Consider the following 15,359-nt stretch of genomic DNA (forward strand, 5'->3'; position numbering starts at 1 on the left):
AGGGAAAATAAAATTGCAATGAGTTTTGCTGCCACACTTTAATGTCACAGTAATAGCTTTCTCCTGGAATTAAGCAGTATTTAGCTCTGATCTCTCCTGTGTGACTCTGTTTGCCTCAAGCACAGGCACCCTGTGATTTCCCTTTCTTGGAAACTACCCTGTCTCAGCATGTGGGTAGGAGGCCATGTAAATAAATACCAACCACTTCTTAGCCTTCAGTAGGCATTTCCTTTTTCCTGGTGGTGCAGAAGAAACACTTTCTCACAGTTTGGCATCAAACATTTATATAACTTTCCCTCTTGTGGAATTTTTGTTTAGACAATCAGATTCTTGGTAGAGTTTTTTCATCAGTTTCTATTTTTATTCATCTGTGGTTGCTTGGTTTGTCAGTAAATAGTGTCTGTCAGAAGAAACACCTCATCAGAAACTTCTTAAATCTTCAGTAATTGAATAGTAAATCATGATAAGTCTATTCTGTAATACTGAAAGATAAGTTTTACAGAAAAAAATTAAACTTATCTTGGAGTTTTTTTCCTTAGCTATGATGGAATATATCTGCCCAAACAGAATATTTCTGCCCAAAAGATTTTTTATATATAACCTGGCTTAAGTTTTTGAAATATAATACAAAGTATCTTATATGGCCTTGCAGTCCTGCTTTCAGCTGAAAAAGCTATTTGCTTTTGAAACAAGGTTTAATATATGCTAAAATATTTTCCAGTGTGTGTCCCTTTGTCATGGCAGAAGAGCTAATACATTGTTACTTTTATTTACTATACTAGGTAGGACATAAATTTATAATAGCAAAAAAGATCATATCAATACAAATCAGTATTAGAGGATAGATGCTTCTAATTTGCATATATAAATATTTATAATATCTTCATTTAGTGTTGTTTACAAATATTTTATTGATATTCATATTAATTAATATGAATATTAATTAAATTATGAATTTACATGGCTTAGTTTTGTCTGTCTCAGTGGTAATTCTCACTGAGTGGGTGGTAGTACACAGTCCCTGCTGGGAGAGCCCCAGGGCTTCAGACCATGCAGATTCCCTGGGAGCAGAATTAAATCTGAGCTGTGATAAACAGCTACAGAGTGGCACTGAGCTAGACTCCTTCATGGGAGCAGATATTAGGTGAGGGAGTGAAGAATCCACCTATGTATCTTCTTTTGTGAGGGATGATTTCTAGGGTGGTTAAGATAGAGGCAGTTTCAAAATCCATCAGATGCTTTTTGTATAATACACAGAATTTGATAACATTTGTATTCAACAGCAAGAGAAACTGTGCTTTTCCAGAGGGGTTTTTGAAATCTGCTTTTTCCTCTCCTGAGGCCTGCTAAGAGGCTGTCTAGGAAAGTGAGCCTTTGTTGGCCATGTCATGGTATTTTTATAGTTTCGCTCTTAGGGCCTTTCTCATCCAGCTGAGTTTTGCAATCTGCTGAAGCTCTGCCAAAATGAATTGCATCTGCCCTCACAGAACACACGTTCAGCCCAGCCAGGACATCTTCCAGCTCTGTGCACTGAGAGCTGCTCGGTGTATCCTGGGAAACACTCACAGAGAAGACTGAGTCCTAGGTTGGTTTGTCCCTATGTCCTGTTTGCTGGCATACAATAAACTGTTGTCCCATGCATATTTCTTCCTGAGCCAACCCCCATGAGTGATGTTCCAGCCCAGAATACTTCAGAAAGTGCTGCTGGACTTCAGAGCTGGCTCTGGTGGTGGCTGGGCAGAGACCAGTCAGCCTTGCTGCCTGATAAGGGACTGTGAAGGAATCTGAGCTCTCCAACTTTGGTGATTTATTGAAGTTCTGTAGGGTCACTGGGTAGCCAGAGTCATGAAAACCCCATTTATATCCACTGGGAGAATTCCAGGGCATAAAGCCCCTCTGCATCCATTGCTGCCATAGTGGCACCAGCTTTAGCAGTACCTTGATGGCTTTTAGAATCTGTTAAACTGTGCTGTGTTAATAACCCTGTGAGAGTTATCATGATGGGCAGGCCCAGAATGAGGGCTTTGAGGATGGCCACTTGTCTTTGGATCCTTTTACTGAACATCAGGTGTGTTTGCAAAGCAAACTGGAAAGGTCAGCTTCAGTTTGTCCATCACTTAAAGAAGTTTAACACAATGGAAGCAGCTAATAATCTCAGGGTTCTTTTTGTTCTGACATAATAAATTACCCTGGGAGTATTGCTAGTTCTTAATTGGAAGTGAAGGAAGAAACCTGGAAAAGGTGAAATTACAGTGATTGTGCTGTAAATGAGGATTGTGGTGAAATTGCAAAGGAGTTGGCTACAGCAAGAGGGAATAACTCATTCCTCCTTAGAGAAATAAGCTGGTTAGATTAGAGTCTGATTTTGTTTCTACATGGTATTATTTTGATTGATTTGTATGGATTTTGTATTTTTCACTGGCAGAATGAAAGTTTATGTGTGAGTTTATTGAATGCCGTGCTTAAATAATTAATAATAGCAAAAGTAGAGATAAATTGATGCCACCAATTACTTCTCTTGCTGTGCAGACTTAGAAGAGTTCTTTTTTTGATCAGACACTTTTATTTTAGTGAAGTTTGACCCTTGCCTTTTTAGAATTCAGAGGAATGAAAAATAACAAATGTAGATGTTTATGTGTTTGAGGTGAACTTTTTTTATTACGAAATGTTTTTAAAGGGTCAGTGAAAAACAGAACTGGAACTGAGGTTTCATTTCTCTTGCAGGTAGGTCTATGAAAGATAAGCAGACATTTAAATTTGGGTATTTCCTTATGATAACAAATGCTCCAAGGTCATTACCAACTCAACAGATCTTGCTGACATCAGGCTTCTTCTCACACAGTGTTGTTTTAATCCTTTTTTTTCCTAGGAAAAAGAGAAGAAGTACATGCTGCCTTTGGACAACTTGAAAGTGCGAGATGTGGAAAAGAGCTTCATGTCCAGCAAACACATCTTTGCATTGTTTAACACAGAGCAGAGGTGAGAAAATGTGCTGTTCTGCAGATACTTCTACCAGATAGTATCTAGCTGAGCAGTTGAATAACTGTGAGTGCACTTCTGCTGTTTCCACCATGTTGAGTACACAAGGTCTTGATATTCTTGATTTATCTGCTGCTTTGCTGTTGCATAACCATGGGATGAGAGGTTGGTGTCCTCTGAGCCACTCGTGGGGTGAAACAGCTCCATGATGAGTCAGCCAGTCCTTCCTTATGGCTGAATAATCATCTCCTGATCCTATTTTTGTTTTATTTGGCAGTCACCTAGGCTTACCAAAACATTCATGACTTCTGTACCTTGTGACCAGATTCAACTGGTGTAAATCACAAAAGCGTCATTGCTTTTCACTTTCTCCAGTGGAAAATCTTGCCTGTCACTAATCTTGGGACTCATTTGATTGTTTGTTTGGGTTTAAACACTGCTGAATGGAGAAAAATTAGATTCCTCTACTTCTTTAATTAATAAAATCTTTGTCTTTTAATTTTTGCCCCACACTTTTCATCTCAGACTCTTCTCTGCTTTAAGTGTTGCAGTCGCTCTATGGAAGCCACTCTTGATGCACAGCGAGCTCAGTTTCCTTAAATGTTACAAAAGACATAAAAGTGATGTGTAATTTTAATTTTTTTAACTGGAGAGGAGAGTTGTATTTGTAGCTGTCTCAGGGGCATTGCATTTTAGCAGATAAGGGGCAATTTCTGTAAGGTTTTTTCAGGCAAACGTAGCATGGATAGATATCCTTGTTCCCCTCTTCTGCTAGATTCCTTCACACCTGATTCTCCCTCACATCACTAAAGCTTGGCATTGCCTTCAGATATTCGAGATGGATGTGGCTCTCTGCAGAGGCAGCTGTCTTTGCTCCTAGTCTGGCCAGACATAGTGGCCAGAATTTCAGAAGCAAGGAGTGCCCCTCCCTCTTGCAAGGCAAAAGCAAATCATGGGATTTCTGGGCTGTCAGGTTTGTGCTGACCCCAGGAATGTGAGGCCACAATGTCAGGCTCAGTCTGAACCAGCCCAGGAAGGCTCTGCCTGTGTCTCAGCCAGCCTGCCAGGAGATGCCCTTTGAAAGCATGTCACACACACTGCCTGGGAATAACATTTCAAATGCTTGACCACTTGTGTTTCTGGAGCACAGAAAAAGGCTTTGAAAAGCTTTTCATGTTCTTAAAAACAGAAATTATCTTTGGATGCTGGAAATGAATGTAATTCTGATGGTTCTGGCTGTAGATATGTGTGGATTCATCAAGAAAGGTAACTTTGTCCTGGTGGCTTGAAAGCAGCTGGACATATTAGGTTACTTCCATGAGAAATTTGTTCATTTAACTCATTGTTTCTCTTTTGGTTCAACTAATGGCTTTGAATATTATTATCATCATAAATATTAATCATTGAACTGCTGTGAAAATCCAAGAGAAGCATTTCCATTGGCAAGTTTAGGATTTATTTAGGTGGTATATAGCTGGACATTCACATTTTTGCTTGATCTTCATCCATAGTAGATATCAAGGATTTCAAAATCAGATGTCTAAAATGTCTGTAATAGCCCTGCCTCTTTGGGCTCTGAGAAGACCCTGCAGCCTCAGCAAGCTGCTCTAAAAACATCCTTACATCCACATGGGCATGTTAAGACATGACAGCACAGCAGTAAGACCACAAAATACCTTTGCCTTGGGAGGGGCAGATCATGGAGTCAGTCTTGCAGCTTTAAGGGAGGCAGAAGTTTGTTTTGAAGAAATATTTATTAAATTCTAATTAAAACAGCAGTTTCTCTGTTACTGTAAACCAGCTGATTTTTGATATTTCTAAAAATCTGCCTCCTGGCACAAATTGGTCAAAACAAGATTAGTATCACTTTGAATCCTGAATTGAGAGATGTGTCAGCAAAAATAGGAATATTGGATCTCAAGTAGAGTGATCTGGCTGGGGAACTGTCCCCTATCCCCCATTCTTAAGGAAACTGAAAGAGAGAATTGATAAAGATACATTGAAATAAGAATTCTTACTGTTGTTTTACTTTGTGGTAATCTGTTGAATCCTGGTTTCTGATCTCTGTGTGTGTGAGTATGGCTTGCTTTTCAAAGATCATGTAAAAAATTAACTTAGTTTCTTTTTTTTTCTTCTTCTTTTTTTTTTTTTTCTTTTTTTTTTTTTTTTTTTTGTTGGGGGGTGGTGGAGTGGTTGTTTTTTTAATTAAAAAAACCTTAGTAACTTAGAAAGAAATCAGCTTTCGAAGTCTGCCCACTGAGGGTTCTGGTTATGGAACCATTTTGCTATTTAAGATGTAGATCATTAAAGAACAAAGGCAAAATCATCTGTTCCAGCTTCCATGATAGCATGGAGATTATTCTGTATCTCTTTTTCCCTCCCCCATAATCTGCAGCATGTTTTTCCTTGACTACGAAATCTTTCTTAATGTTCAATTAAATTATTTTAATTTTCAAGCAAAAACCCTTTAGGAGAAGAATTTTAATAAGCTTGTTCTCTTTTTCATTCCCAGCCCCTCACTGCATAGGTATTTGCTCCAGCCATATGTTTCTGATACTGTACATTTCAATAGTTTCCTGGATTATGCACTGCATTTTTTCCATTTATGAAAACCTTTCCAGCTCTGAAATATAGTTACCAGGAAAATACTCATTGCACTGCATAGAAGGAAAAACCATCTTGAGTTAGCTGAGACTGGGGCTAGATGGAGAAGGAAACTAACAGTATCTGTCATTTTGATTTACTGCAGAAGTCAACAGTTCTCTGACAGGAATCAAATGTGACTTGGTAATGTAGAGTAAATGGAGACTGTGACGATTGATTTCACAGTGAAGATAAATTCTCATGAAATGAACATAATTGTGTGTTTATGAAAAGGCTCTGCTGTGAAATAATTAAATTATTTTCCTGTTACTTTCTTATTAAATCTTTAGAAAAACAACAAAAAAAAAAAAGGTGAGGGTGGGAAAAGGAAAACTTTGCCTGAAATAGTTACAGTATTACTTAACTGGGAGGTTAGGTTTGTTTTTCTGCAAAGTAAGTCATACATTTAAAGTTTTTGAATGGGCCATCTACTTAATTTATAGACACTATGGAAGGCTTTTGCTATGGAGTCCTCCAGTTTCCTTACCTTAGGAGAAGTAGATAATAAACCAAAGTAAATTTGAGTGAGTGCCCTGTGATTCCTGGATCTTTTTGGCTGCATCCATCTGCACCAGCCTGCCTTTAGTAACTGCAGTTGAGCTGTGGTTTCAAGCAGTGTGTGTCTAACCTAAAGCTGTGAGTGAGTGCTATTCTGTGTTAACCATCTTCTCCACAGGAAACTCGTGGCAAGTCTGGCTTTTTTTAGACTGGAAAAAGAGATCAAATATATTGAGTATTTTAAAATAATTCCGCTATAGGAAAAGAAAGAATGTTTGCAGTACTGCTGTAGAGCTTACTGTGAATTTGTGTAGATGTAGCCACTGACTTTCTAGGCAGAGCTGAAAATGGACAAGAGAGGATTTTGTCAGCATCTCAGCTCACATTCAGTAGATTAACCTGTCATGTTCTCGTTGCTGAGTGGGTAAGACTTTTGTTCAGAGCTCCAGAACAAAGAAAACAAATTCTGTCCATCCCAGAAAGTTTACTGTCTGTACAGGATTTAATTCCAAATACTTGATCTATTCTCCATGTATTTCTTGTAAAAATTATTCACTTCTTGGTGCTTTTTCTGCTACCCAAGTACTGTAGGTTGGAACATAAACTGTAGTCTTAAATATGTCTCCCTTAAGGATGTGTGCAAGTCCTACCTCTCCATCTCCCCTGAGAAGGGCAAGCAGTCACTGATCTTTCCCTTTTGATCCACATGGTACTATTTTGACAGATTGTCTGTTGTGCTAAAGTAATCTCTTGCCTTTGCAGTAGCCTCATTACACTTTTTTCCTGATTTACTGGTCAATGAATTGTTGTATTACTGTATTCCACCTCAATTTATACACTGCTTCCCTTTTAATTGAAGAAATTATGCTGAGTTTAAAAACCTGTCTTCATTTGCTAGAAGCAGAAAAAATGCTTCTTTCCACCTCTTCTCCAACTCTGGAGAGATGAATTCTCTTTTAGAGGAGAAGGGATTCTACTAGGTACAGGTTTTGGGGGTTATAAATGGGAGCAGGCTGAAGTGTTTGTTAAGTTGGTGACTTTTCAAGCCTTCTGTACCAATAGTGGGAGCAGCAACCACAGAGTGAGGAAGGGTTACCTGGTGGAGAGTCCCTGATCTGCAGCCTTCCTCTGCTCCTCTTCAGACTCACTTCTGTCCTTGGAGCCAGAGGAGCAGAACCAATGTGGGAAATTCTGCTTTCCTTGCAGAGGAAGATGCCACCAGTTCTCGTGTCTTTTCCTTTCCTGCCCAACCAGTGATGCCTTGTGCAGGCTGACCCAGAACAGAGGCTGGACAAAGCTAAAGAATAAAGCAGGGATTTATTAAAGGCCTCAATGGATCCACCTTGGGCAGCACAAGAGCCCAGCCAGGGCTGCACCCAAGATGAACCAAAATGGTCACAAAATGGACGACGGTCACGGGATCTCTTAATTTTATAAGTTCTGCTCCATTTGCACATTGGAATTAATTGTCCAATTCCAGCTTTAGCCCATGAAGTCCCATCCTGCTTGTTTTTCTCTCTCCAGCCCACGTTGTTTGTGCTCTTGGGGCTGAGATTTGGATCATTTGTCCCTGGTGCCCAGCTGGAGCAGGAATTGTTTTGTCTCCCTGCTCTGTGCAGAGAGCTCACCATCCCCTCATACGGAGCCCAGACCCACACACTAAAGCAGCACAGAACCTGAAAAATATAAAAGCTCAAACCTGAGGCATCACCAGGACCCAGATGAAGCTGAGTAATGGTGTTGCTTTCCTCACGTCTGTGCTTCTGTGTGATAGAGGGGTGTGAGGAGCAGTGCAAAGCACAGAACTGTTCCCTTTGCTTCACAAGAGTGGGTTCCTGAGAGCAAAGTGCCCCTCAGGAATCATGAAGCAGTGGGACAGAATCTGCCATCCCTGCTCCAGAGCTGCCTGTCTGTACAAACAGCTCTTTAATCTGACAGACAGATGAATGTCCAGAGAAGAGTGAGCAAAAGGCCATTTTGAGGGCACACAATAGGACCGAAAATAGAACTGCCAGATGAGGAATTGTAGCTCCTGACTCCTGAGTACACTCTGTCTGTCAGGAATCATATTGCACAGGGAGCTGGTGTCTGGTAGGACCCAGGAAATGATTCTGTGTCTGCTCAGTGAGAGGCATCACTGCATGTTTTGGGTAAATGTCGTTGGTTCTGGGTTGCTCCAGAAGGGGTTGGAACACAAGTTGTTTCTGGGACTCCAAATGTACCAGAGCTGTAAGTACTGAATTTCTGGCCATGGGCAGCAACTGGTTAACTGCTATCCATATATAAGGGAAATTGGGCAGGAGCCAAAATAAAGGGAACTAGTGAAAGGAGACCGGGTCAGAGGAGGCGTTGGATAGAAGCCAGGCTAAAGGAGAAAGCCTAAAATGAGATGTATGTTTAGTTACTGTTTTTGAATTACTCAGAAAGCTAAGCCCCAGGAAGAGTTGGACTGTAAGCTATTCAGAGCCCTCTCTGTTCAAAATGGAAGAGAGAGAATCTGTTTAATTAAAAAGCCCTACAAATTTAATTCAGAAAAAAAAAAAACTCTAACATTTCTAAACAAACTGCTAAAATGCTGGAGAGTACAATATTTAAGAACAGGAAAAATATACAAACCCAAGGAATAGCTAGCCTTTATTGCCAACAGCTTTCCATTATAAAAAAAAAAAAAAAAGAAAAAGGTTGGGTTTTGTTTTGGAATATATTCTGTTTTATTATTATTGACAAGTATTTTTTACATGACAAATAAGAGAGAGGATGGTGCAGGTATTGACAGCTGGGGGCAGCTTTTGTGTCTGTGTGGCCCCAAGGCAGATTCCAGGCCAGGCTTCCATCCCTCACCACCAAAGGCATGAAACCTTCTCCTCCAGGGACTGCTGGAATATTTTAGTGGCAGTCCCTGTTACTACTGTGGATTTTGGCCTGTGTGGTGTTAGTTTTGGCTGCATTTCTCTTCTGGGTTACATATAGGACTCGAGATACTTCATTGCCAAGGCTGGCCTATGTACTGAGCAGCACATCTTCTGTTCATTTGCACCTGAAACTTGGGGGGTTTCTGTGTGTTTTGGGTGTGTGTGCTTGAAAAGATTAATGTGCTTTTGGGAGAGCACTCACATGACACAGATGGCAAAATCCTTAAGTGTAATTATTTCATGACATTGTCTCAGAGATTGTCTCCTTGGCTTTTCTGGATATTGAGAAAAAAGAATCTTCAGAGTCATGTGTAATTAATTTTAATTAGCATTCACACTGGAGTGATCTGAAATGGTATGCCTTGATAGAAAATGTTAGTCACTGCTGTTAACTCAGAGCAGATGGCCATTTTTATTTCTTCAAAATATATGATTTGCAGAGCTTCTGGTAGAGCTTTTCTATTTGAAAAAAAAAAAAATAAAATAGGTGCATATGCTCAAACCAGCCATTGCGCAATTACAGGTGTCCAGAATCACAGACTAAGAGTAAATTTGAATAAGCAGATTGTGCACAGTGGAGTTGCAGGTTGAATAGATAGAAAATGTACAATTTCATCCAAAATTACCTTTCCCAGTAGCTGGAGTGTCTGGATTCTGTTATTTTCTCCCCTTTTCATTTTAGGTGACTATTCATTAAACCCATATTCTGTGTGTTTTCAATTTCAATCAAGTGAGAAATACCTAAGAATTCAATCTTTTGTGTTTTTCATGGAATAAAATGGGACCAATTTGCATTTAGTTCTAGATTTCTAATGTTTAGTTCTGTTTCCATCCTAATAGAGATGAGATGTTTACCAAAAAATCACTTTGAAATCCCTGTAAAAGAAAATATTCCTTCAGTATCTTTCAGTCTGTGAGTAGTTTCCCTTGTGCCAGTGTCCCTGCTGAAGCTAAATATGGGTTTGTGTTCTTTGGAGGATTTAAGTAGTTTATAGGTCCAGTTCTAAAAAATGTCACTGTTCTTGCTGTGTAATGGTTGTTCTGTCTCCTCCCACACTGGCAAGAATAAATGCATTTTTAATTAATTTTGGTTTGTATTTTCTCTGTATGAAAAGAAATTTTATGCATATCTAGTACAACTTTGGCTAGTGAAATCCAGATCCAACTCAACCTAAAAGCTCTCCATGCACATGCTTATATGTGAGTATGCATTAATATATAATCACACATGTTAACTGGGCTTGGAATGTGGTTGCCCTTCCAAATTTTCTAGGCTTGCTGGAGATTAATATTTAACTTTATCTTACTATTAAGAAATTGCAAGAGGTACAGTCCCTCTTGATGTGCAGCAGGGGATGTGCTCAGCACATTCTGATGTGCAGCCACCATGGAGGGAACCCACTGGTGTTGCAAGGGCTCTTCTTTCTGGGTGGTTTCCAGGTCTGTTGTTCACTCCCTGCCCCTGGACTGCAGAAATTGGGTTTATAGGTAGTCAACCCTTCCCTAGGCAGTGCTGACAGCCCAGGCTTCAGGGTGGCTGGGAGGGAAATCTCAGTAACTCACAGCTGGGTCAGTCTTCAAACTTATCTGGCATTTCTCACTTTCCTCTTGGGCACTTTCAAATACCTTAATGCACTCCTGTTAGGATTTTTTCTTGATGGGAGGAGTTCAGGAAACATTTCTGAATAAGGCCCTGAAATATACAGGGGAAAGGAATCAAGAAATCAAGGTGAGAATAAAGAGAAAAAGCTGTAGGGTAAGCAAAGTCACAGCTGGGTGGCTGCTGGACTTTTGAGGTGATGGGCCTGGCCTAGAAAAGGCATGTCCTGAGTGTGGGACCTTCCAGAACTGGAAATGATGTTTTTAGTCCAATTGTCTGTTCATCCTCATGAGTAATTATGTATTGCAATGCTGTGATGGCCTTGTCAAGGGGAGAGAATGATGTGTCTGACTCCATGGATATTAGAAGGTTAATTAATTACTTTATTATACTATATTATTCTATACATCTAAAACTGAATCTGCCAAGCACTCACTCTGCACACAGCTGCACACACTGCACACTGAATCTTGTGACTGTCACCCAACAGTCCTCACACACACACACACCTGGCCCTGACAGGCCAAGGAAACAAAACACCATCACTGTGGGTAAACAACCTCAATATTGCATTCTACTTTGCACAACACAGGCACAGCAAGTGGGAAGAATTGTGTTTTCTTTCTCTGATGTTCAGGGAATGTGAAACCCAGAAATATTCTTGGGAAGATGTGCCTTACATTTCTCTGTGAAGAGAAATGTGGGGCTACAATTTTAATGGAAATGCAGTTCCATGTTGAGGTTTATTTATCTCGAGTACAATAAAATCTGCAGATAACAAATGGTAGCCTTTTGTATTTTTCACTCTGGGAAAGAAAGGCACTATTACCAGTATTATGTTGATTTCCAGATATGCCACAACAGTGATATTTTCATGTATTATGCATGATATTTAAATTACAGTGATGAGACTCCAGGAGGAAGTGGAGTTGGTAGATTGGTAGATGCACACAGCTTTGCAGTTTCCTCAATTATGTGTTCACATTTAAGAAATGTTTTAATATTTAAGGGAAATACTACTTGCAGATGGTACTTCTAGGCATGTTCCCGTTTTCTGTATCTTGTTTCTGTAGTCCCTTAGATTTACAGATGCCTGAATATCAACAAGATTGGTATTGTTGAGAGTTCATCCTTTATTCTGTCATAGTCTTTGATGTCCAACATCCCATTTTAGCTGCTCTAGAGGTGAGGGTGAGAACATGACTTCACAGCATTCCATATGGAGAACCTAGGTGAGGCTTGAGTAGTAACTGGTGCTGTGCTGATGGCTTCAGCAATTTTAAGAAGTGGAAGAGAGAAGAAAACAGAAAATCTGAATTGTTTTCAAGAAGGTTTTTACAGCTTTCCATGAGACGCCAGTGCATTCCTAATGAGTAAAACATGTTAGTGTGTTTTTGTAAGATTCCACTGGTAACAGGAAAAGGACACACTCTTTTCAGAAGTTACTGAAAGAAGTTACTTTGGCTTTTTTTTTCCCTTTGAAAAGTTCCTATGCTTGTTAGCCTTTCTGGGAGAAAGACAGGCAGGGGCAGTCTAGCAGCAAGGAATCCAGCTGGGAGACAAGCATCCCTCACCTGCCCTGCTGGGACAATGCTGGGAGCACTCAGGGTGTGCATCCTTCAGTCCCTCACACCTGCTGGGTCTTTGGCAGTGGTGGTGGAATAGAATCAGCTGCACAAAAAAGAGCTCTCAGATCCTACAGGGAGATAGGAGGACCTGGGGGATGTGGGGACATCAGCTGCTGGCCATGAGGTGTCCCCAGCCCCAGGAGAATCCTGGCACAGGGACAGAATGCAGGACTGTCAGCTCCCACGTGTTCAGAGTGCCTGGCTGAAATCCCTGCTCACACAGCCACGCTGCTTGCAGCAAGCCACAAAATGCCAAAAAGTGTAATATATAACATGACAGGCCTGAAAAAATGTTTTCACAAGCTGGTGTCATGTTGTTTTGCTCTTGCAGATAAGTGTTTTTGGAACTTCCCTATCACTATGTTTTACAGCCTTTATTTGCTCTATTGTTATTTTTAGTCATCTTTGCTGAGAGTACTCTTTTACCATTTCAGCTTCCTAGTTCTTCAAATTATAGCTGCTTCATTATCTTAGCCAGAGAAGCTTATCTCAGTAAAAGTTTCTCCTAACAATAAATTAAAACATTTTTTCCTCTGGCAATTTCATTATGCTTCTTTTTTTTCCCTTTCTTTTAAAATTTATTTTAATTGACTTCTTTTTTTTTTTTTTTTTTTTTTTTTTTGTTCAGTAAATGCTGTCTTGGAGTTCCACAATATTGCAAATTGAATAAAATTCAGGTATTTGCTCAGTTTAAGGTAACAGCACCTGATAAGGTTATCCAGGCTATTATTTGCTTTAAGACAGGATTAGTATTTTTGGAGTCAGGGGAGAAAAAGGATATATTTTAAATTTCTCAATCAATAAAAGAACTCACAGAGCAGTTATTCATCCTGTCAGTGGCTTTGGCTATACTGTAGGATCAGGCCCATTAGTGCCTCTTTGTGACCTTTGGGGCTGGTTTCTGTGGGAAGGAGGTGTCCTGGTGGCACCTCCAGCCTGGCTTTTTGCACCAGTGCAAGCCTGGTGCTCAGATTTACCCTTTGAATTTGGTGAGAATTGAATCTCCAGTGTAAGGAAATAATTCTGAGTATGTTCTTTATTCTTTGCCGTTTTGAATTCAACCTATGAGCCTGCTAAAAATTACCACATTTTGCTCTCTTCAGAGTGGGTGTGCTCTGGTTGCTGTGCTGTGGTTTCATAGGTGATAATTTAATTATTTGGGGTCATGGCTGCTTCTTGCTCAGGTTCAATTCCACTTTTTTTACCTTTTTTTAACCTGTTTCCTGCCCCTAAAAAGCAAAGCTGTGAGGTGCCATTGCTGGTTAAGAGAGAATCACTGCTGTGAGTGGGAATTACATCAAGTCAGTTGTGTTCCAGCAGTGTGGCAATGAAATCCCACCAGTCCCTGAATGCTAAAGAAATTTGTCTAGGCAGTGACAATAATAGCTTTATTTCCTTGTTCTACAGTGAATTCTGGCTTTTCCCCTCTCAGAATATGTGGGAGAAATGAAACCAAAGGCCCCTTGTCATTGAGAGTGAAGCAATCTCCATCAACCCCTCTCCTGCACAGCTTGCTGAGGGAAAACAACAGTCTGGTTTTGGATGGAAGATTGATCCGTGTGCAACTGTTAAGATCTAGCAAAATGTGCTTTCCTAACCCTTTTCAGCTGAGCTTGTGGCCTTTCCTAAAAAGACTGTTGGCTGACAAATTTACAGTGATCTGCTCTCTGTATAGAATTGGAATTCAGAAACTAATGGCTAAACCGTGAGGGGAAAATCTGTTCTGTGTACTGAAGAATTTACAAGCACCACCTTCCTACAGATGTATTTTCCCTCCTTTCTCTTTTCTTCCATTAAGTGATTCTCTGTATTTATCTCATTATGTGAACTACCTGTAAGAGACTTGATTTAAACATGTCCCAGTTTTCTTACTATGATGAGAGACATCTGAGGTTTGTTTTGTTTGTTTAAAAATATCTTGAGTATCATTGCTGGTTTTTTCCTCTTTTACTGATGATGTCTAAAACCTGGAAAGGGTATAAACTGGACTGAAAGGACTTCACATGGGAAGAAGTTGCATCAGTGATGATTTTGGTATTTATTGGTTACAGCAGCAATCCGTCACAAGCTGTGCTGTTATGTTGGCATGTCTTACGTGTTTGTCGTCTTCATCACAACACTCTTTTCTCCCCTAAAAGTGCTCTGTTTTAGCAAAAGCAGGAAAATTGATTTTAAGTAGTTTCACAGTGCTTTTAGGTGATTATTATTTCCAGAGCTGTGCTGTCACATTCAAAGATATTTTTAAGTACTCCATGTAATTATCAAACAAGCACCTGTCCCATAAAGTCTGTTGTGCACAACAATTACCGAGTAATTCCCGATCCCAAATGATTTTTAATTTTAAATGCTGTGTGCATGATAGAGAGCAGTAAAATGTTAGTTTTACAATGTGGTGCTCTTTGTTCTAGGAATGTTTACAAGGATTACCGTTTCCTTGAGCTAGCCTGTGACTCCCAAGAGGAGGTGGATAGCTGGAAGGCATCTCTGCTACGAGCCGGTGTCTATCCTGATAAATCCTCAGTAAGTTAAAGCTCACTGCTTTGCCAGTAGCTGCTCTGTTTGAGTCCAAAAAAACAACTGTATCATCTGGGAAAACACAGTGTCTGATGCAGATATCTCAACAAAGAGCAGCTTTTTCATTGTACTGTGGTAATTCTAAAATATTCATAATGAAATATTTTAAGACCAATTTGTGCGTCAAACCTCAGTGTAGAAAACCCAACCGACCACAAACCAAAGCTTCCAACGTGTTTTTCATTGGATCTGTGTAGTAAAAGCATTGAGCAATTTGGGGTTTCCTGAGCTTCATTGTTTCTATTAATGTTTTCTAAGGTAAAGATGTGCTTTGAAGAGTTTATTCCCTCAAGCTCTGGATTACAGAACTGACAGCAGCATTCCAGGCAATCATGTATATTTATTTTACTTATTCACTGCATCATTTTTTGTGTATGAAACACATGCTAAACCTTTCCAAAGGCAATTTTACTCAGCTAATCATCATGTGGAGCAAATTGAACAGGATACAATAAAAAGCCTCTATTCATTTACTAGAAATGACAGAAAGCTGGGAAACAGAATATGTCCAGCTACTATTTAATA

General features: G+C 39.8%; 1 protein-coding gene across 3 annotated transcripts in view; it reads left to right on the forward strand.

Annotated features, from left to right (window-relative positions):
• The window catches only part of DNM3 (dynamin 3), a 172,567-nt gene that overhangs the window by 101,080 nt on the left and 56,128 nt on the right, over positions 1–15,359 (forward strand). For all 3 annotated transcript variants that reach the window (XM_063165270.1, XM_063165271.1, XM_063165272.1), the window contains 2 exons: positions 2,870–2,979; positions 14,669–14,780. In XM_063165270.1, coding sequence (XP_063021340.1) covers positions 2,870–2,979; positions 14,669–14,780 — 222 coding nt within the window. The remainder of the gene's footprint in view (positions 1–2,869; positions 2,980–14,668; positions 14,781–15,359) is intronic.

The sequence above is a fragment of the Melospiza melodia genome, chromosome 11, assembly GCF_035770615.1.
Source record: "Melospiza melodia melodia isolate bMelMel2 chromosome 11, bMelMel2.pri, whole genome shotgun sequence".
Lineage (NCBI taxonomy): Eukaryota > Metazoa > Chordata > Aves > Passeriformes > Passerellidae > Melospiza > Melospiza melodia.